Genomic DNA, 23527 nt, shown 5'->3' on the forward strand with positions numbered 1-23527 from the left:
GAAGATCTTAACATTCATTATCAAGACTAAAATCAGAAAGGGGGCAAATACTTCTCCCCGGCACAGTATGTATAAATTAATGCGATACTTGAAGCGCTCTCACCAATTAATTGTACAATGTACACACATATATTCAGTTTGTGAGTGTGATATGTGGAGACATGTTAATTTCGACAATATAAAGAACAACTTTTATAAACAATGTCAACACGGCCATGTTGCACAGCCTTGCTATTGGAAAATCACATCAGTGTCCGATTTTCAGCTGTTGCAGATGCACTTCCCCCGACTTCAGTGCTCGACTTTTGTCGAGTCAGTTGCTTTTGATTTACCACTCAAAAACGAGCTCAATATCACCGGCGCTGCTCATGGAAACGTCAGTTCACTGAGTCTACTTTTAAGCAATGTACTGGCCTCTACGGTACTAGAACCTGGCTGAACCCAATTTGAGGTAGCTAACAAAAGCCTTATGAGTTGAAGGTAGATAGAACTGTACATACAGGAAGTGTGCTATGCTCAATCTCATAACACACTATCAGCAACCTCTAGGAGATTATCAACTATACATATGGTAGAGATCAATAGCATTGTAAAAAATATATGCCTCAACTTGACTACAGCAGAGATCCCAACATCCAAAAGACGTGTGGCACACTGTAGCAAAACGCTTTGTAACAAAATGAGAGTTTCTGCCCTGTTTCGGCACGTTCGGATCCTAGTGAATACACCTGTGGTGTATGACTGCAGGGCTACCAATAACAGACACATTCAAAAGCCCATAGTAAATAAATCCATCAAACGTCTTACGAAGATTTAATGTACATTTATTCGTAACACGTGGAACATATAGTATAAAGATTTCATAATGAAGAAATTATATTCATTAAGCCAAAAAAAGGGAAAAAAAATAGGAATTTACATCAAGTCTTTAGCTACATCGTCTGAAATACAAATATGCAGAATCCATATCACTGGAAAAACAAACAAAATTCAAACGGTTTATTTCTTCATCAGGGGTCTTGCTTTGCTTTGATGTAGGAGCTGAAATGGAACTGTAGCAGACATGGTTTCTGTCATGTTAGACTCAGTGGTACTGGAGACAAACTTGATCAGTGTGTGTCGTGGGGGTGGGAGTGGGATGAGGCGTTGCGAGGGAGTCGCAGCAGCGGAGTCCCTGTAGCGAGAGACAGGCGGGTGGGTCAGGGGTGAGGGGTCAAAGGTAATTCCATGGCGAACTTGATGCAGGGAATTTCACTTGAGTGTAACCTTTAATTAATCTAAGATTAAAAATGGTGAAGAGCAACAGAAGGGTTAGAGAGAGAAGTGTAATGTACAACATCATATATACACAGCAGTCGGGACTGCGTCTAAAGTAGAGGAGCAGTCCTAAGAGGTGACTTATTTTATAAGGGTCAAGTCATACAATCGAGGGACAAAGAAGAGGTCGGGGTGTTGTAAGGTTCACGATACTTTGGGGGGAAAGCCTTTTGTCATCTCTCTCAGTTCAACATTTAACTAAAATCATTTTTAAAAACGACAGTTTGCTGCCAAGCCAGCGTATCTCAGTGTGAAACAGTATTATTACAGTATGTTTACAGTTGTTTTTAAGGTGTACAGTACAGGGGGGGAAAAGTCCTACAATCTACTGCACAGGCCTCCCCGTTGAAGATGTCCGTCTGTCTGTTAACAGCTGATAACCTGGGTCGTGTAGGGCTGAATAGATAGCGTCCAAGTTACAGCAGTATACCAAACCAGAGTCCAGGAGTCTATTTCACCGTACATTAACCAAAAACAGGTTTTCCCCGTCCATGCCCGCCCTGCTCACCACCAACTCCAAGGGAGGAGAACCTGGGCACATATATCCCCCAAACTCACTGTAAACGAGACAGCAACTTTGGTTACAGTTTTTATGTTTTATTTTTTTGTGTCGATTTTTAAAAATCTTTTCATTAAAAAAGTTGTTTCCCGCCGGGCAGCGCTCTCCCTCCCTCCCAAGCCAGGGTCCCATTTAATCTGTTTTATCACATATCCACGTTAGTTTCTCAGTTTCTGTGTTCCAGAATGTTTAACTCCACCGCTACTTCAGTAAATCTGTCCTTTAAGTGAGAACCAGGGGAGTAGAAAGGACAGACAGTGGAATCCGAGGTGATTTTGCATAAATTAAAACTAGGACAGTCAGTTTTGCTCTTAGTTCTCCCACTCGACACACACAAAAAATAAGGGGGGGGGGGTGAAGAACGGGGTGGGGGAACAGAATGAGAAAGCGAAGCTGAAACCCCCACGGCTGTCATGACTGGCCAATCAGAAAGAGTACGTCACAGATCACATGGGACACCAGAGAGTTCATGAGTGGTGAGACAGAGATGTCCAGTAGGCGGGACTCATACAGGGTGAACTCTGAGTGGTTCTCCTCCACCTTAGCCATGGCGTGCAGGGCGCGGGCCGCTCGCCGCATCATGTCCACACTGGTGGGCTCAAAGTGAGCCCCCTGTAGGTGCATCAGGGAACTCTGGCTCTGCTGGTACTGTGTGGCTGCTAGACTGTCCTCCAGGAAGCCCAGGAGGTTACCTACGCTGGCCTTCTGCACGGCGATGGCCCTGGCCGCCATGCTGTCTCCCTGGGCCAGGTTGGCCAGTAAGACCACAGACATCTCCCTGCAGACAGCCACCTTCCTCTCCCCGACCAGACGCACCAGCGTCCCGTACAGCTTCTCCAGCCTGCTGAATGGCGGTGTGGCCAGGATAAGGTCCACGTTGTTGTCCTGGATGCTCAACTTGCTGAGGGTCTCCAGCACCAGTCTCTGGGGGGATAGGGCCCCGTGGGGCCCCAGCATGGGGAAGGGGTCCAAAGCCTCGGCTGAGGGACAAACAGCCCAGTGGAGCAGGCCATCCAGCAGGGGCAGACAGATGCTCTCTGGGTAGATGGACAGGTCCAGCTGGCCGGAGATGTTAGCCAGAGTGACCAGGCAGTTCTCCCTGAGGACCTCCAGACAGTCCCACCACCATTCGTCCCTCTCACAGCTCACACCCTCGTCCTCCTCCTTCTCGTAGGTGACGGGGGCCTGTTTCCTCTCTGGGTGACGGTGGTGGAGCAGGACCAGACGGCCCAGCAGCAGCAGCAGCCCCGGGTGTTTGGACATCTCCAAGTCGTTGCCGGGGATGAAAGACAGCGAGCGGACGATGTTGGAGACGCAGATGCAGCGGCGGGCCAGGGCATCCTGCCAGTCCGACAGCGTGCTCAGTGGGGTCTCGTCCTTGCTGTGAGGCTCGTCCTCCAGGATGGTGATGTTGCGTCGGCTCTGCTGCGCCTGGCGGATGGAGAACAAGAACTTTCCCCCGTTCTCCTTCTGCTCCTCGGCTGCTCCTCGCACCGCCTCCTCCGTCACTGAGCCCGGCCGGGCCGACAGGACGTCGTCAATGGTGGCGGTGACCGGGGCAGGTGTGGTTGGGGCGGAGGTCTTGGTGGTCTTCTCTGCAGGGAAGGTGGTCTGCTCCTTGCCAGGCTTGGTCTTCTCAGGGTGTTCTGACACAGTCACGGCAACCTTCTTCCTGCTCTCGGTGACTGACGGCGGCACCCGTTTCCGCTGCTTGAGGAGGTTGGACCGGCTCTCGAAGTGGGTCTGGATGTGTTCCGTGGTGTCCCCCCCGCCGATACTCCAGTGGATCAGTCCGCTGTCAAAGCTCTGCCGCCGGCCTAGTTTACTGGAACGGCAACCGGGGAAGGGGTCTTTCTTACGCACCATCTTGATGGGTAGCTTGTCGAACTTACTAGCCTGTTTGGGTTTCTCCTGGGGGAGGCTAGAGTCCTGAGGGGCTGGGGAGGAGGAAGAAGACTCTCCTCCTTCCCTTTCCTCCTCTGCTGTCAACTTCTCCGTTGTGGATTTCTCCTCTTTCCCCACCCCCTCCTGTTTCACCTGGACCTGCTGCGACGAGGTGGTGGTGTCTGCGTTGCTTTTCCTCTCCTCCTCCTCCTCCTCCTCGTCCTCTTCTTCTTCCTCGTCCTCCTCCATGTCCTCCTGCTCAGGTAGCTCTTCGTCAGAGCAGTCTTCGTCGGCAGCATGCGGGTCGATGAGCATCCTCTGGCCAGGGTCTCCCACCTCATACTCCTTCAGGATGCCAAAGATCTCGATGAGGCAGCGTCTGAAATACTCCACTACCAGCTCCAGGAACCCAGGCAGCTGAGAGGAGACAGGATATGAGAGGACAGGCTGTAATCATGCATGAATTCTTTATTCAGAGATGTGACAACCTAGAAAATCTGAATGGAGGATAATGTCATACAATACATAGACATTTGAAAGTTTTATTAGAATGCTTCTTAGAGAAAAACACTATCATCTGGTAAAAAAATTTAAGTATAATATTAATATAATAAAAGTATTATGGGTGTTTCATTCTAAGGCCTGTTGTTGTAACTCACCTGGCAGAGGTTGAAAGTAGAAATGCTGTTGTCATCGTACAGTAGAATATTAATGGTGTCCAAGGCCCAAGTGCTCTCAGCTAGTAAGCCTGACTTCAGTGACATCATCACTCTCCAGGCCTCTGGGGTGCCTGAGAGAACACAGCAGAAAATACATCAGTGACTGATACAGGAGGATGGCACCACTTTACTAGCATTACAGCCCTTTTTTTGTCCATTAAAATAACATAAAATTGATCAGAAATACAGTGTAGACATTGTTAATGTTGTAAATGACTATTGTAGCTGGAAACTGCTGATTTTTAATGGAATATCTACAGAGGCCCATTATCAGCAACTATCACTCCATCAGCAACTATCACTCCTGTGTTCCAATGGCACGTTGTGTTAGCTAATCCAAGTTTATCATATTAAAAAGCTAATTGATCATTAGAAAACCCTTTTACAATGAAGTTAGCACAGCTGAAAACTGTTGTTCTGATTAAAGAAGCAATAAAACTGTCCGGGGGCCTCCCGGGTGGCGCAGTGGTCTAGAGCACTGCATCGCAGTGCTAGCTGCGCCACCAGAGTCTCTGGGTTCGCGCCCAGGCTCTGTCGCAGCCGGGCGCGACCGGGAGGTCCGTGGGGCGACGCACAATTGGCCTAGCGTCGTCCGGGTTAGGGAGGGTTTGGCCGGTAGGGATATCCTTGTCTCATCGCGCTCCAGCGACTCCTGTGGCGGGCCGGGCGCAGTGCGCACTAACCAAGGGAGCCAGGTGCACGGTGTTTCCTCCGACACATTGGTGTGGCTGGCTTCCGGGTTGGAGGCGCGCTGTGTTAAGAAGCAGTGCGGCTTGGTTGGGTTGTGCTTCGGAGGACGCATGGCTTTCGACCTTCGTCTCTCCCGAGCCCGTACGGGAGTTGTAGCGATGAGACAAGATAGTAATTACTAGCGATTGGATACCACGAAAATTGGGGAGAAAAGGGGATAAAAAAAAAAAAAAAAAAAAAAAAGAAGCAATAAAACTGTCCTTCTTTAGACTAGTTGAGTATCTGGAGCATCAGCATTTGTGAGTTTGATTACAGGCTCAAAATGGCCAGAAACAAAGAACTTTCTTCTGAAACTCGTCAGTCTATTCTTGATCTGAGAAATGAAGGCTATTCCATGCGAGAAACTGAAGATCTCATACAACGCTGTCTACTTCTCCCTTCACAGAACAGCACAAACTGTCTTTAACTAGAACATAAAGAGGAGTGGGAGGCCCCAGTGCACAACTGAGCAAGAGGACAAGTACATGAGTGTCTAGTTTGAGCAACAGACGCCTCACAAGTCCTCAACTGGCAGCTTCAATAAATAGTACCTGCAAAACAACAGTCTCAACGTCAACAGTGAAGAGGCAAGTTTGCGCTGTTCTGTGAAGTACACAGCGTTGTACGATATCTTCAGTTTCTTGGCAATTTCTTGCATGGAAGCCTTCATTTCTCAGAACAAGAATAGACTGACGAGTTTCAGAAGAAAGTTCTTTGTTTCTGGCAATTTTGAGCCTGTAATCAAACCCACAAATGCTGATGATCCAGATACTCAACTAGTCTAAAGAAGGACAGTTTTATTGCTTCTTTAATCAGAACAACAGTTTTCAGCTGTGCTAACATCATTGGAAAAGAGTTTTCTAATGATCAAATAGCCTTCTTTTTTATTTTAATCAGCCGTTTCCAGCTACAGTAGTCAATTACAACATTAACAATGTCTACACTGTATTTCTGATCAATTTGATGTTATTTTAATGGACCAAAAAATTGCTTTTCTTTCAAAAACAAGGACATTTCTAAGTGACCCCAAACTTTTGAATGGTAGTGTATAATGTTTTTGAACAATGTAAGTGACTTTGTGCAAAGGGTCTGCTAACATTTAATCTCCTGAAAATGGCAAGTTTGCGTACCGATGTCTTTCATGGTGAGTTTTCCTCTGGGTTTGAGGATGGGTTGGGAGGCCTCCACCGACCCTGGGGGGAAGGATATGTCCCGCCTGATGAGAGGGGGCTGCACAGGGGCCTGGCCTATGTGGGACGCAGGCACGGGGGGCCCCGCCTTCTGCATCTTGATGCCTGAGTGCATGTAGGGCGACTTGGAGGGTGACGTCCGGCTCTCCATGGGGCGGGGCATGGGGGCAGGACTGGACACCTGGGATATGTGGTTCTGGGAGCTCTGATAGTTGGACTGCAGAGGTCTGGACATGGGGGGACCCGAGCCCCCCGGCCCGTAGGGGGGTTGTCTCTGGCTGGGGTGTCCCGGCCACTGGCCCTCGTGGTTAATCCGCTGGTCTGCCCCTGGCATCATCTCCTCAGACCGGTTCATGCCGTGGTACCCCTGGGGTGGCCCCTGGCCAGGTCCTGGAGGCCCCTGGCGGTTGGGGTAGTTGGGGTAGCCCATCTCGTTGCGTCCCTGCCACATGGGACACTGAGGGCCGTCAGGGGCCGCCTGCATTGGGCTGCCCATCATTTGGGGAGGCATGGGGGACTGGGAGTTTGGGCCACCGCTAGAGGGCCCCCGGTCTCGGCCGAAGGGGAAGGGGAACTGGCCCTGGGGTCCAGGTGGTCGGCGGTCGGAGCCGGGGTAACCTGTGTTGTACTGATTGTACATGTCCTGTTGGCCCTGGGGGGCTCCAGAGGGCTGGGGCCCTGGCTGCTGCTGACCGCTGAAGGGGACATTGTACATCCCATCCCCCTCATGACGCTTCGCTGGGGGACCGTAGGCCCCGTCGCCTGGAGAACGCTTATAGTTCTGAAGACAGTAACATTGTTAGCATCTCAATATCAAAGCAATGGTATTGATTATGAATTCAATACATTTCAAGTTAAATATATATCTCATCCCACATTCATTACACGGAAGTTATACTGATAAATGCAAGTCCATTTTAACTCCACATTTACAAGGCTTCTGAAGCAGATATGGGTATACAAAGAGCAGTGGACAAAATGTTCTTACCGGTTGTTGCTGTGGAAACATTCCTGGCTGCTGATTGGGGTAGGGGCCACCAGGTGGCGCTCCTTGGCCAGGATACTGATTACCATAGGAATCATGCCTGAAACAACATACAACAAGGTAAACAAACTAACACTTTGGCTATTGAAAATGCAGCAGAACTTAACTCAAATAAACTACACAGAAAACAACACAAAATAAGAGAAAGTAAACGTTTGAATAGATAACATAAACTCACACCAAGATCCACACCTTCTTGACAAAATACAGTAATTATTTAACATGTATAAGATCCATTATGTGACTTAGCCCAGTTTGAGGTACTGACCGTTGCACCGGTGGGGGTCGGCTGGGGGAGTACATCCCCGAATCGGCCCCTGAAGGCATCAGGTTGGGCTGGGGAGCTCCAGGACCCATACTGCCGTCAGGACCCATCCCTGGTTCCTGTCTCCTGTCATATCCAGGTACATAGGGGTACTGTTGTCTCTGACCCATCTGCATGTTGGGGCCCATGGGCCCTGGGGGGCCTCTGTTGAACTGCCCCTCCATACCACTGTTAGGGCCCAACGCTGGAGTCATGAACTGCTCTCCAGCTGCAGAGACACAAAGAGTTCTGGTTAAACACTAAACAGTGTCTCAATATTGAACGGGACAAGTCTGTCTAGGCCACTTAGCAGGTGGTTAGAACCCACCACAACCCACAAAGCCACAGTCTTAACCAACTGAGCCCCGCATGATCACACAGGATGATAGACAATATACTCCAAGTCTTCGTACAGTATTCTTCTACAATTTCCTGTGACCTCCAAATAAAATGTCTAAAAGCCAGTTAACCCACTGCTCACCTTTCCTCATGCCACCAAAGGGGTCCTTGTTGGGTTCATAGGGCCCCATGCGCCCCATCATCTCCGGACCACCCATCCCAGGCTGGTAGCTGTTAGGGGTCATAGAGTTCCGTCTGGCAAACGCCGGGTCGCCCCCGTCTGCAAACGGGTCCTGCAGCCTATAGGGAAGCGAGAGAGAGTTAATTACCCACACAATAAAAAAAAAAGCTAAATAGAGTTTTCAATTGTGTTAATGAGTTTCCTTCCCCTTGGATGGAAAAATCTCTTCTGTTTTTGTTACCAACACTTCTTCGGTGGAAGAAGGAAGGGTAGGAGATTGTTGTCAGGTGTGGTAGAGTGCTGTTTTGAGACAGTAATAGAGAGTATCATAGGTACCTGACTCCTGGCATGGGGGGTATCTGGCTGTGAGGGGTGGAGGCTGGGGTGGGGGGCTTCAGGTCCCCCCCCTCCGCCATGGAACTACTGGTGGACTGGGGCGTCTGGGGGCCCTGCAGAGATCCAGACCCAGCTGCAACACACAGTAGAAATAAGCACATTTTAGGCACACGTCACGGGGCTAAATCCCACACAGCCTCAGTGGTAATAGAGGCTCACAGTGAGAGATAGAGACCACCTCAGCAGTGTTGAGGCTAAACCTCTCTCAAATCCCATGCTGCACACACAGTGCACAGAGGAGTCAGGCTGGCTTTGGGAATCCTTCATCTCAGCATGCCTAGCTGCCGGCATCACCAAGTCACCAGGAAACAATGATCTAAAGTCAGCCTCTGTCAGATTACCACATGGCCCAGTGTGTTTGTGTTGCATGGCATGGGGGGGTGGCTCTCGTCAGATTACCACATGGCCCAGTGTGTTTGTGTTGCATGGCATGGCTCTCGTCAGATTACCACATGGCCCAGTGTGTTTGTGTTGCATGGCATGGCTCTCGTCAGATTACCACATGGCCCAGTGTGTTTATGTTGCATGGCATGGGGGGGGGGGGTGGCTCTCGTCAGATTACCACATGGCCCAGTATGTTTGTGTTGCATGGCATGGCTCTCGTCAGATTACCACATGGCCCAGTGTGTTTATGTTGCATGGCATGGCTCTCGTCAGATTACCACATGGCCCAGTGTGTTTGTGTTGCATGGCATGGGGGGGTGGCTCTCGTCAGATTACCACATGGCCCAGTGTGTTTGTGTTGCATGGCATGTGGTGGCTCTTGTCAGATTACCACATGGCCCAGTGTGTTTGTGTTGCATGGCATTGCTCTCATCAGATTACCACATGGTCCAGTGTGTTTGTGTTGCATGGCATGGGGGGGTGGCTCTCGTCAGATTACCACATGGCCCAGTGTGTTTGTGTTGCATGGCATGGGGGGGTGGCTCTCGTCAGATTACCACATGGCCCAGTGTGTTTGTGTTGCATGGCATGGGGTGGCTCTCGTCCTTTGCCCAGCTCACGCCTGTCTGATGAGTCATGTGTTCCATTCATTAACTGACACAAACACACACACAGGAGGTCATTGGCAGGTCACAGTTATTCACATTTTCTCACTTGTCACATACAGCACTGCTCACATCAGTCAGCTGGAGGGAAATCCCTGCCCCTCTCCCTCCCTCCCCTGGGGCAGGGATTTCCCTCCACTACAGCTGAAGAGAAGGAGGAGGGGGGCAGAATCTCAGGGAGGGAAAAAAAGAGCAGTCAAGGGAGGGAGCAAAAAAAAAAAGTGTGTCACTTTACACACACACACACCCACCCCTCTTCCCATTCATCATTTTCTGGCTCAGCACAAAGCTCCAGGGAGGGAGGGAGAGGGTGTCTGAAGCCGTGGGCCAGGAACCAGACACCATGCACTGTAGTAGTATTAGCAGCAGCAGCTAGTAATGGAGGTATCAACAGACAATCCCCCTTCATCCTCGTCCCTTTCTGCCCCCCAACTCCCTGACTCCCCACCCCCCCAGCACTGACTCCCTACCCCCAGATACGACTGACTATCCTTGGCTTGGCTACGCCAGACCAGACCAGCAGAGCAGACTGCTGAGGAGCACGTGGCTGGTTCTGGCATCATGTCATCATGGTGTGTCTGCCAGGCAGGCTGGGGGATACCAGAGACCAGCCTCTCCAAAACAAATAGCATTTAGGGTGAGAACATCGACAGAACACAACACCCCCCTGAGGAGAGAAGCAGCGTAGGGCAGATGACTGAGGACAGCCCCTTTAACCTCCAGCATTAGACGATGAGGAAGCGCAGAACAAACACACACGGTCTGCGCCTCTCAGACAACCACAGGACTGCCTCAGCATACCAATATGTTTAGAATAAACTGAATGAGTGTTTGTGGCCTGAGGCGGCAGAAGGACATCCAGGACAGGACACATACCAAACAGACCAACACATACCAGGCTAAAGGACACATCGACCCCCCCCCCCCTGTCTTTACACACACTTTGGTAAATGCCAGGAAGTATTCCCCCAGATATGCTCATGAAACTGTCGGAGGACACCACAAACACACCCGTGACTTACTACCTTAGCAACGCTATCACTTATCAGCCAAAACAGCGGTGATTTATAGAAGGCAGCAGCTCATACAGAGATGACAAACGGCGTTGGAAGATTGCCTTTTAACTTTAAAATGAATAGGATACAGTAAAATATGCTAGTTCATGGCCCAGTTATATGGGGCGAGGAGGGAAACGAGAGATCCATGTGATAAATAGCACAGTAACCACACCAACCTCAAGGGACTGGAGAAATGAAACATTCTTTCATTCATTCCAGTTGAATCAATGTGACTATAAGTCAAACTGAACAGAGTCGGTATGGGAGGGAGGGGACGTAAAGGTTTAGTTTGACTGTCCGGCACTGACATGGGCTAGAGGGCTGATGCACACACACAAACAAAGACACACACACACACACAACACTGACCTGGGCTGGGGGGCTGGATCTTGGGCTGGGTGGTCTTTTTGGCGTCGATGAAGAGATCCGGGGGCGGGTCCTCGCCACGTTCGATCTTGCACTCGAAGGCGTACAGACACTGGATGTACTGCTTCTTCAGGGAGCTGGCGGCGCTGCTGGACGTGCCCACGTTCAGGTTGGTGGACAACTCCCTCCACTTCTTATTCTTGTTCACCTGGTGGGCGGAAGCAACGAGGAGAGCTTACAACACCACAGCTCCCAGACAGTCCAGACTAGGTAATTATGTGTTCATAGAATAACTCTACATTTCTGTAGAAACATTAAGTGACGATAAGACAAGATTATCAGGCAAATGATGACATGTCGGTATACTAAAACACACAGGTAAAGACACACTAACACGCTATACACCAAGTACTGCAAAACCGGTATCCCACTGACCTGTGTGAGGCCTCCTATCTCTTTGACCGAGACGTAAAGTCTGAAGAGGTCCAGAGGTTTGCGTCCCACGGCGGGAAGGTTGGTCATGCCCGTGGCCTTCTCCTCAGTGAACGCCAGGTACCGGTCTACCCACGTCCTCCTCTCCGGCTCTGGACCCAGCTCATACAGACGAGTTATCTTCTCATTGGTCGTCGTCGAAGAGTTTGACTTCTGAAAGAGAGAGATGGGAGGAGGAAGAGATGAGGATTTGGCTTGATATTCACCATTGACATCAACTTACTTCCACTCACTAAGCCACAGAAGTAGAATCCCAATACTAGGTCAGCCATTTTGAGTGTGCTCATGACGTTACCAGTCAAATTGCCATGGTCAGAGGGGCTTTGGCCGTTCTAGGGATTCTATTTCTATGCACAAACACAACCATGCAGCGCTTTCATTCTGACTGTATCATTCAGTACCACAAGTCAGTGACCACAAACCTTCTTTACCTTCTTGGTTTCAGGTTTGGGCGTGCCGTCCACCTTGTTGTTCATCTTCTGGGCTGGGTTCAGTTTGACATCGATGCCAAACTCAGGGCTAGGAACAATGCCTGGCAGATGGAGAACAAATGTTACTTATTAGTTAAGTAACATTTCAATCCAGTTCATTGACAGTTCTATACGATTTCAAATATCACGTCAGAGGATATGCCAAAAGCAAAAATGTTGTCCACTTGAGTTTGGTGATAATAAAATGTCGAGACGCAACAGATTGGATATGTCCTCCAGACTCACCAGGTGTGTTGTTGGCCATGTTCCCTCCCATGGGCCCTCCTCCATAGGGTCCTCCCTGGTTCAACATGCCCTGCATGCTGTTGATGGCCCCCGGCCCCGGGCCGTACGGAGACCCTGATCCCATCATCCCCTGGGGCATGTTGGGGGGGTAGCCTGGAGGCCTGAGGGAGGGCAATATAAAACCATTCACAATGGTTACGATACATGACACAGTTATAAAACAACATGGCAATATTCAAAACATACGCGGAAGAATATCGGCGCTGTCGGATGAAAACCTCATAACGAAAACGTATTCAAAATAGCTTCTGACGTTTCTGAATTGTATGTTCGTCAATGGGAAAATATGTCAGTTTATTCCATTTCCTGACAAGTTTCTGTTTGAGATCAGAGGTTTTAATCTGACGATATGAATAATTTTTCACAAACAAAACCAACTAAATGTCTGAATACTGTATTTCTCATCACTCCCTTTTCTTACAGAGGCCAACATCTGCCTAAAATCCCTTATCTCCGTCCCTTTTTTCCCCTTCCCTGTCTGCTCAACATCCTCAGTGGACACCTGGGTTGTGTTCAGTAGGGTACACTCTTATAAAAAAGATATATATATAAAATAGAGTATTTCTCTCTGTTTCAAAACGTTATACTCCCTACTGAACAGGGCCCTGTCTTACCTCCTGATATACCCGTCTGGTTCTCCGGGCTTCTCCACCTGTCTGTCTGTCTCTGGAGCTGTTTCTCTGCTCTGAGCCTCAGCTGACTTCCTGACTGAACAACTGTGTGACTCACTGCCTGGATCAATGTTTTCATAAGCCACCTCTCTTTCCTCTCTGTCCCTGTGTTCTGTGTTACCCTGCCTGACTGGTAGACTGAATGGTCTACATCTTAGCAGGTTGGCTCACACCTGACCTCTCACCCGCTGGGAGTGGGAAGAATCAAACAATGGGGTTTTCTTTCCAACAAAGAGATGAACCATGTAACACTGAATGGCACGTGAAGATGTCTCCTAAAGCAGCAATACTGTGTCGTTGAGTGCAGACCAGGCGACCTACCTGTTATGTATAGAGTTGGCTCCGGGGCCACCGTGGTGCATGGCGGAGGCTGCATCTGGAGGGCCCCCGGGGACCTTCCTGTTCATGCCTGGAGGGGGACACATCCCAGAGGTCACCTGTGGGGGCATGCCAGGGCCCATATTGGGGCCCATCCCAGGGCCGTAGGGGCGAGCACCCATCTGACCTGGACCCATCCTGCCGGGGGGCATGCCTGCGTACGGCGCCCCACCAGCCTGGCCTGGCATAGGGTTCATGCCTCCTGGACCTCCAGGGTAGTTGGCGTTGGGCATGCCACTGTAGCCAGGCTGTCTGGGGTAGCCTGGAGGGTGAGGAGAGAGAGATGCATCAGGTTCTAGAGGGCATACGTCATTTGTCCATGTAGTACCTCCCTATTTCACCATTTCCAAACGTCTTATTTTAACTGAATACAACCCAGGTCTTACTCTAACACAGCAAGCATTCTAATCCTAAATAAGAAAAAGGACTTAACAGCTGGGCCTACTATTTGAGTTTAAAAAGGAGGTGGTTTGGATTCAAGCAGATATATCGATACCTGTGGTGTATCTTTAGGCCTGTTGTATGCAGCCTGTGGTGAACCTAGACCTAGTCTGCCTCAGAAACTTTCTAGCTTCCGGCATATAGAAACCTGCCTGGGAGTTTCAGTGGTCCACGTCTAAATTTAACTCCACAGATATGGTCGGTCTCTGTTCTGACAGGCTGGCTGATGAAACATGGTGTAGACGCTGGGCGAGAGTCTGATTCGATGACTAATCTATCTCCCTACTTCTTCAAAAACCGTGAAAAAAGCCCTCTGAGGGAGAGAGCTAGAGAAAATTACACGTTTTACATTTTATTCTACATTTAAAATACAGCTTCAAAGGGTTCTCTGTATCTAAGCTACCTCAGAAACGCTGTGATGGTTGTAGGATGACAATTTAAAAATCTTTTGAAAGATTAGAAAGTTCTGATCTTTTTCAAAGGTCCAGAGAGCAATACTAGGCTATAAAAGAGGACAAAAAGGAGAGTACAGTGCTCCTACTATCTCGACGACCAATGGCTTTACAATCAGGACGAGCCGTGTGTATGTTACAGCAATAGCACTTTAAAGCAGGAAAGGGAGCACGTGGCTCCTACTACCGCGCTTCAGTAAGACCTAGAACAGGAGGATCATATGTTCCCTGTTGACACTTATTTCCCCTTTTCTTCTCCCACTCCTTTCACTAAGCTGGGAGAAAAACCATTCAGCAGCTCTTAACGGACATCGTTAAAGGGATACTTCGGGATTTTGGCAATGAAGCCCTTTATCTTCTTCCCCCTGTGTATCCCATTAAATCCAAGGTGCTTCAGCATGTAGCCTTCCATCAGTGGTTTTACTTACATGGAGCGGCAAAAAACTTTGCATAGCTGCCATCTGTTTGTATGAGGTCTACATAGTTGTGACCGTATCTTCCGAAACATTTATTTAACCAGGTTAGTCTCCTTTTCAAGAGAGACCTGGAATCTTTAGGCCGGTCATCATTTTATTTTTTATTGAACTAGGCAAGTCAGATAAGAACAAATTCTTATTTACAACGACGGCCAACCTACAGGGTCAGCCATAGTAGTATGGCGCCCCTGGAGCAGATTAGGGTTAAGTGCCTTGCTCAAGGACACCGACAGGTTTTTCACATAGTTGGCTCGGGTATTCGAACCAGCGACCTTTCGGTTACTGGCCCAACGCTTTAACCACTAGGCTATCTGCCGCCCCATTAAGCGGGACAGAACCAACCTGATGACTTCATTGTGTACGAGCTGTGTGTACGGGGCCTCACCTTGTGGTCCGTACTGTCCGCCCTGAGGGCCGTAGTTCCCCATGGAGTTGTTCTGAGGGTAGGGCCCCATCCCAGGATGCATCTGGCCTCCCGACGACTGGCGGGGGGATAAGGCGGAGCCAGGTTGCTGTGGCGACCCGTACGGAGGCATCTGGGGGTTACGCATGTACACTACAAAAGAGAGAGTGAGATGGAGGAGAGGAAAAGTTAGCTACACACTCTCATTCACACACAGCAGCCATAGAAGAGTCGTTTTCGTCTCCTAAAAGCCCATCGAGGGACGGGTGTTGAACGTCAATCTGTCCAAACAAACTATAAATGAGCAAGTTGATTTGTAGATGGTGCAGGCTGCAGTCGCCTGCGCCAGGGTATTTGATCTCAAACACGACCTCTCTCTTATCCTACTCACCCCTGTCCTGGCCCATGGCTGACTGGTTCATGGATGAGTGGATGCTGTCTGAATGGGCGCTGGGTGGCCGGGCAGGCATCTGGATACCTGCGTGATTATCACCAGAGAGATTCAGACCCACTGGGCATCATAACAAACAGATCATGCGTACATCTTACAACAAAGTGGTGTTTTACACCGGTTTCAGGAAGCTGGATGTGTACTATGTGATAGGATATTACTGCTTCTCTCTGGAAACCAACATCAGTGGCTCTATTGACCACTCGTATATGCGATCATAAACGTGTGGTAGCTCTATTCTCTCTCTCTCTACCCACCTGGCACGGCAGCAGGTGAAAGGGGTCCAGAGCGGGAGGGGGTCACGCTGGCAGGGGAGCCCACGGGGGAGGGGGAGGGCCCGCGGATGCCAGGCAAGTGGGGCGAGGTGTGGGGTGAGAAGGGTGACTGGGCGGGGTTACTCTGTTCCCCCTGGCTACTGGACACCCCCGACGTGCTGACGCCCGGACTCAGAGCTCCCTCCGTACCCGTCGGCAGGTCATCTATAGAACCAGAGAGGTCCTGGAATAAGAGAAGGCGAGAGAGGAGAGTAAGTACCATAGAATGACATAGAACACTAGGAAGTATGAATCGAGAAAGTATTTATTTATTTGGAAGACATGGTTTTGGTTATGCAACAGAACGCGTGATGTTCACTTGGATATTGTGGGTTGTACGGTTCAAACATATTGGGCAGCAAAAGTCAACAGTCGTCTCATCTGTCCAAAGTCTATAGAGGGGATCCACATCAACAGATTCCAGGGACGAAGGCCCTAATGCTATGCTGTGGCAATGACATTGTCAGAAGAGGTGGGCTGATCATTGTGTTCGAGCAGGAAGTTCAGTTGTTTACACACGCTGTCTGTAGTCACGTGGATCCCATGTGCTCCTCTCTAACAGCTAGCTAGTTCATCTGACAGTCATGGAGGGAGGGAGGGAGGGAGGGAGGGAGGGAGGGAGGGAGGGAGGGAGGGAGGGAGGGAGGGAGGGAGGGAGGGAGGGAGGGAGGGAAAAAAGTGGAGGGAGGTGGTGGAGAAAAAAGAGAGAAAAAACCTCACTGGAAGGTAGCCAAGTATTCCCACAAAAATCTCACACTCTGTGGCAGGCAGGCAGAGAGGCTGGCTGCGGCCCCGAAGCCGGCGGTTTTCAAGTTGAAACGGAGCCCGGTGCTATTTTTGGGCCGTGACCTGACGGAGGCACCCGAGAGGGGCCGACAGAAGGAGGACGATGATTCAGCAACCCTCGCCTCCCTCCTTCTCGCTCTATGCCTCTCTGCCAGCACAGAACTGTGAGTGCCATGACCCACGCAAGAACATGGCATCGTGAGCGTGTGTGTAACCCACAGGAGAGGTGGGGAGTGTCTGTATGCAATTCCACTCTATAATAGTGGCCTTGCCTTGGACTTTACGAGAATGTGTGTGTGTGTGTGTGTGTATATATGTGTCCCCTTTTCTGTAAGCAACCCAGGGGGGTGCAAGTGGATAATAAAAGAAAAATGCTCAGATTGGGGGCTAGACCAAAAAGTGAGGAGGCATCCCTGGTTAAAGAGCCATGTCAGGATTTGAACCGTGTTAGTTGACCTCCCCCACTCTGGTCACAGAACACACATCACAAGACCAGTCATCTGACAGCAGGGTTGACGGGAGGCAGGGCGAGAGAGAGGCAGCTCAGGTAAAGCAGGCATTGTAGCATTCTGCCCAGGGCCCAGCCCCAGTCCTGCCAGCATCCCTGCCCATCTCCCTGCCTGAGGACCCCACTCTGTCTCAGAGAGAGAGGAAGAGAAACTACATCCCCATCCCACAAGGCCACAACGCAGACTTTAAAGGTCAGAGGTGAGGGGTTAATCATCTATGGCTGTGTTCTGTAGTCATCTCATTGAGAGGTCACATACAGTGAGCTCCAAAAGTATTGGGACAGTGACCATTTTTGGGGGGGCACTGTAGCACTTTGGATTTGAAATGATACAATGACTATGAGGTTGAAGTGCAGACTGTCAGCTTTAATTTGAGGCTATTTTCATCCATATCAGGTACACCCTTTGGAAATTACAGCAGTTTTTGTACATAGCCTGTGACTACAAACTTGTTGGATGCATTTTCTGTTTGATTTGGTTGTGTTTCAGACTATTTTATGACCAATAGAAATTAAATGGTAAATAATGCATTGTGCGATTTTGGAGTCACTTTTACTGTAAATAAGAAAATAATGTTCCTAAACACTTCTACATGAATGTGGATGCTACCATGATTATGGATAATCCTGAATGAATCTTGAATAATGATGTGTGAGAAAGTTAGACACAAACATCATGCTAACCTCTCACCAATACAATTGCTCCTGAAACTAAGCAGGGTTGGTCCTGGTCGGTCCCTGGATGGGAGACCAGATGCTGCTGGAAGTGGTGTTGGGGGGCCAGTAGGAGGCACTCTTTCCTCTGGTCAAAAAAAATATCCCAATGCCTCAAGGCAGTGATTGGGGACATTGCCCTGTGTAGGGTGCCGTCTTTCGGATGGTACATTAAATGGGTGTCCTGATTCTCTCTGTGGTCACTAAAGATCCTATGGCACTTATCTTAAGAGTTGGGGTGTTAACCCTGGTGTCCTGACTAAATTCCCAATCTGGCCCTCATACCTTCATGGTCACCTAATCATCCCCAGTTTACAATTGGCTCATTCATCCACCCCTCTCCCCTGTAACTATTCCCCAGGTCGTTGCTGTAAATGACAATGTGTTCTCAGTCAACTTACCTGGTAATATAAGGGGTATAAAATTATATAAAAAACAGTAGGAGGTTAGCATTTTTTGGGTGGGTATGATATGTACGAGTCTGTAACTTTCTCACTCATCATTATACACCATTCAGTCAAGGATTATCCGTAATCATGGTAGCATCCACAGTCATGTAGAAGTGCTCAGAAACATATTCTATTCTTATTTACAATAAAAGTGACTCCAAAATGAGACAATACTTTATTTACCATTCATTTCGAATTGGCACAAAATAATCTGAAACACAACCAAATCAAATTTATTTATAAAGCCCTTCTTACATCAGCTGATATCTCAAAGTGCTGTACAGAAACCCAGCCTAAAACCCCAAACAGCAAGCAATGTAGGTGCAGAAGCACGGTGGCTAGGAAAAACTCCCTAGAAAGGCCAGAACCTAGGAAGAAACCTAGAGAGGAACCAGGCTATGAGGGGTGGCCAGTCCTCTTCTGGCTGTGCCGGGTGGAGATTATAACAGAACATGGCCAAGATGTTCAAAGATGACCAGCAGGGTCAAATAATAATAATCACAGCGGATGTCGAGGGTGCAACAGGTCAGCACCTCAGGAGTAAATGTCACCAAAACTAAAACAAAACTAAAACAAACAGCAAATGTATCCAACACATTTGTAGAGTCACAAGCTTGATGTAGTCATTGCATGCTATGAATATGGGACAAAATATATTTTTAGTACTGTAATACACAAATTAATTTGTTCCAATTTTTTGGTCCTCTAAAGTGGGGGGGGGGGGGGGTGGCTATGTACAAAAAGCGCTGTAATTTCTAAACGGTTTACCAGATATAGATGAAAATACCTCAAATTTAAAGCTGACAGTCTGCACGTTAACCACATAGTCATTGTATCATTTCAAGTACAGACCCAAAACAACAACAAAATGTGTCAGTCCCAATACTTTTGAAGCTCACTCTAAACAGACAGGCATCAGGACTATGGAGAAACTTAGCAAGACAAGGAAACAGCGGTCGCGTTAGAGTTTGGAAATCAGCATTTAAAACCATTTCACCTGGGTTTTATATTGAAAGTCAACAGTGTTTATTTTCTTCAGAGTGATCAGGGATGTGCAACTATAGTTTTCCTTCACAGAAAATACATTAGTGCAACACATTCAGCAAACATTAGCTTCATTTCCATCATGTGACAACAGAAGTGCAACGCTATTTGGCTAGCAGCCACACAAGTCAATGATCTTACAATGAAACAGCAAGGTCTTTCTCACAAAAACAATGCATGGCCTTCATATGTCTAATGTTTAACATAGAAAGAATGCTACATTTCCTAACGTCTTGCATTTTACCAGAGGAAATTAGGCTACACCAAGAAAAGTACCTGGGAAAATGGGAAGGGAGACACTGAATGTGACAAGAGGTATGGTCCTACCAGTGTGGAGCTTAGCGAGAGAACAACTGAATAACCAGTTATTGTGCACGACGCGCACACAACCTCTTTAAAATTCCCCAATAATCTCCCCCAACCAAAACTGTCAGCTGTGATCCCTGGATACAGCCAGCGCTGTGTACACACACACAGAGCCTCTGCCTAGCTATACTTCTCCTACTCTGCAGCCAGTCATTGATTTTTTCCCCAACTCGATATTAGCAGCAGCAGCGAGAGCGAGCGAGAGCGAGAGCCAGGCTCTGCTCTGTTCAGTTGTGCTGACTGCACAGATCTGCTGGCTGCCTGGACACAGAGAGAGAGAGAGAGAGAGAGCGAGAGAGAGAGCTTAAACAGGGGGGTGGCAGCACTACCTACTGCTGCCATTCACCAGATGGCTACTCATCACAGAGAAAGATAGAGCGACAGAGAGAGGGATGGAGAATGAGGGAGAGTAGAGAGAGGATGGTGCAGTACAGAGGGGCTGGGGGAAAAGACTATTGAATAGAAATGACCCAAAAATAGAAAACAGACCCCTATCCGAGCCCTGACAACAATCCACATATGTTACGTACTAAGGCTAAGCTAGCGCAACGTGGGTGAGAGAGAGAGTGGAAGCCAGTGCTGCAGCTCCTCTATAGCACCATCTCTCCCTCTGCTCGGTGGCAGCCATTTTGTGTTTCCAGCTAACATGGGAACTTCCATAGAGCTTGATTCCATCTTTTAAAACAAGAAAACAGCCAGAATAAAATAGAAAAGGACTTGTAAAAAAAATCTAAAATTCTAGAGACAAAAAATGTAAAAATATATATAAAATAATTAATTCCTAAGGTCCAGTCTTAGAAGACTCATTTGAACCAGTTTTCATAGTCTTATAGTAAGTGTCCATGTTGTTTCTATAGCAGCCACTAGCATAGCCATACAGCTCCAGTCTCCTGTTCCCATCCACTCTACAGTCTAATGTATTCCATTTGCAGATTACTTCAGTGAATCAATCAGGCTAAACTCCAGAACATTAGTCTACACTACAGTCCAAAATGGCACGTTATTCCTTATTTAGTGCACTACTTTTGACCAGAGCTCTATGGGGCCCAGTTCAAAAGTAGTATATTTTAGACACAGCCCATGAGAAGCAGAAAGTAGGGGAAAGAGAAAGTGGTTAGTGTGAGTGTGCTGTGACATCACCAGTCAGTCAGTAACCTAGCTGCTATCTGGAGGCTAGGCTGTGACCGGGTCAGGGCCAGCAGTGCAACATGATCTGGGGACTAGTGGGCTGGTGGTCCTGGAAGAGTTCAGCTCACAGTCACCCACTCTCAATGACGCCCCCCTCTCTCCATTTCCCTCTGGCTTGCTTGCTCACCCTAGCTCATCCACTCGCTGCCTGCTAGGTTCTGTTCTCAGACCTCAGTACACACAGAAACACACAGACAAACAGGCTTTGGGGATAATACACACACAGAGACAGTAGATAGGGCATAGGAACACGAACGCCTGCACATATGCTCTGTCATCCTCTCCAGAGAGGTGATGGGAGGGGATGGGTGAGGGGGGTGGGTGAGGGGGGGGAGAAAGAAGAAAAAAAAGCTTGCTGCATCTCTGGAGCTGCCATGGTAACCGTACTCCACGTGTGTTGACACATTAACACATTAGTGCAGACACCGCCCCTCCCCCCTGGCCTCCCTGTGAGCCTGTAGGGGTCACGCTGCAGTCAGCTACTACAAAGAAGTGGCGTCATTGTTACAGGAAGCTCAAATAAACCAAAGCCATCCTCTTCCTCCCAGCTTTGCATTATGGTTCCATCAGTTATAGTGCTGCTCTACTAACTGAACACTAAACCGTACTTTACCTCCGGTTACTATGGGTAATGCCTGCTTACTATGGTACTGTGCGTCTCTGATCTTCTCAGAAGAGGTGGAATTATTTTTCCAAAGACCACACATTTCACTATCAAAACAACATCTCACCTGATTTCACTTCCAGTGTTTTCTCCTCACTGCTTCAGTGCATATCCACTACCTGGACTCAGATGCATGGTAGTCAAATGACGACTGCACTGCAGCCATTTTATAGGTTAAATATGACAACAAATACCTATTTTCATATTTGCCTTTGGTTCAGTAGTTGTTGGGGGCCATTTTGCATTCTGTGAGTATGTGGCTCCACCATAGACCCTCGTAACATCTGAACATACAGACACCAGCGTTAGGCTGGTGTTGAACAGGAGAAGTGGGGGAGGGGAGATGACCCTCCATGGTCTGAGTAGAGGGTTAGGAATGTCCCCTGCGTGCAGGTCCAGGGTAGGTTAGGGTGCTCTGGGTTACCCAGTGTGGGTGTAGAGATGGAGAACCACAGCCCCAGCTCCCCAGCTCTGGGCTGGCTAGGCAGAGCTCCACCATAAGGGGGCACTCCCATCCCACAGTGGAGAAAGAGAGGGAGAGAGAGGAGTAGGAGAGAGGAGAAGAGGCAGGCCCCAGCCTCATACAGCACAGCAGCCATTACTGTTTCAGAAACACAAGGCTGCAGCATGAGAAACTCACTACCACCAATGGTACCTTATACAACATAAAGCCAACCATACACACAGCGCTATAGAATCGACTACAACGCATTACTGCGGTCTTAGACCGAAACTATCGTAGAATATCCTAATATTCAAGCAATGTAAGAGCGTGGGGGATAATTGATTACATCTAAATACATTTAAATGAAAACCATTCCACCCGCTAGTCTCTGCCCTGACGGCAGGTAGGGCAGCAGAGCCAAATACAAGGCAGTATACCCCAAACCTACGTGCTGTTCTCTCCCCTACCACACGCCACTCTGAACCCTCCTAATCTAAAAGGTATGTTCCCTCTACAGACCTAGTCCCTTCCCAGTCCCATCTCCCCCGAGACCAACATAAGCCTGCTACTTAATACAGAAAGCCATATGGGGATTGTAATTAATGGAAAAGGTAGAGGAGGCAACGTGGGAAGGGGACATCGTATAAAAAGGTAACAGACTGCTATCCAGTTTTTTTAACGGCATAATAAACTAAATCAATATTGCTCAGGTGTTCTTTTCAGAATTCTAGATGATTATGCTTACGAGCACGGATGGGTCACATGTTTAGTCATGAAAAAATAGTCTACCTGACTAGATGGGTTTGTAAACATTCAACACCTGAACATTGAGGTTCTCTACTGGTAGAAACACACACTGCAGCAGCCTGTGTGTAATACAGAGCAGGGGGGGGGGGGGGTCTGACTGCTGTGAATAATGGGGCTAGGGTGTTTGTGTGTGTGGGGAGGGGGGGCTTTTGTACATATCACAATGGTAGAGGAGAATCCCAAAGCTCTGCACAGATGCCCCAGTGAGGCAGGCAGCTGCCCTGGCCTGGGTGAGGGGTGCTGGGATAGGAGGGGCTGGGAGGGAGGGACCAGGGTCTGCCTAGCCTGCCTGATACCAGGGGCTGATCTGGGGGCTGGGAGGGAGGAATCACAGCCTGTCTGATACCAGGGGCTGATCTGGGGGCTGGGAGGGAGGAATCACAGCCTGTCTGATACCAGGGGCTGATCTGGGGGCTGGGAGGGAGGAATCACAGCCTGTCTGATACCAGGGGCTGATCTGGGGGCTGGGAGGGAGGAATCACAGCCTGTCTGATACCAGGGGCTGATCTGCATGCTGGGAGGGAGGAACCACAGCCTGTCTGATACCAGGGGCTGATCTGCATGCT

At 48.8% G+C, this 23527-nt stretch overlaps 1 protein-coding gene across 2 annotated transcripts in view; it reads right to left on the minus strand.

The window, feature by feature from the left end:
• Positions 1-808: 808 nt before the first annotated feature.
• arid1ab (AT-rich interactive domain 1Ab) overlaps positions 809-23527 on the minus strand; it is a 53571-nt gene continuing 30852 nt past the window's right edge. Inside the window, exons 5-19 of one of the 2 annotated variants that reach the window (XM_071373584.1) lie at positions 15934-16174; positions 15617-15703; positions 15208-15378; positions 13397-13715; positions 12345-12505; positions 12060-12160; positions 11572-11781; positions 11140-11344; positions 8604-8736; positions 8229-8386; positions 7712-7976; positions 7387-7483; positions 6339-7179; positions 4420-4550; positions 809-4177 (exon numbers count right to left, since the gene is read on the minus strand). In XM_071373584.1, coding sequence (XP_071229685.1) covers positions 2288-4177; positions 4420-4550; positions 6339-7179; positions 7387-7483; positions 7712-7976; positions 8229-8386; positions 8604-8736; positions 11140-11344; positions 11572-11781; positions 12060-12160; positions 12345-12505; positions 13397-13715; positions 15208-15378; positions 15617-15703; positions 15934-16174 — 5010 coding nt within the window. In that variant the 3' untranslated portion in view covers positions 809-2287. Of the gene's footprint in view, positions 4178-4419; positions 4551-6338; positions 7180-7386; positions 7484-7711; positions 7977-8228; positions 8387-8603; positions 8737-11139; positions 11345-11571; positions 11782-12050; positions 12161-12344; positions 12506-13396; positions 13716-15207; positions 15379-15616; positions 15704-15933; positions 16175-23527 lie in introns of both variants that reach the window. The other variant, XM_071373583.1, reaches the window with a different exon arrangement.

The sequence above is a fragment of the Salvelinus alpinus genome, chromosome 29, assembly GCF_045679555.1.
Source record: "Salvelinus alpinus chromosome 29, SLU_Salpinus.1, whole genome shotgun sequence".
Lineage (NCBI taxonomy): Eukaryota > Metazoa > Chordata > Actinopteri > Salmoniformes > Salmonidae > Salvelinus > Salvelinus alpinus.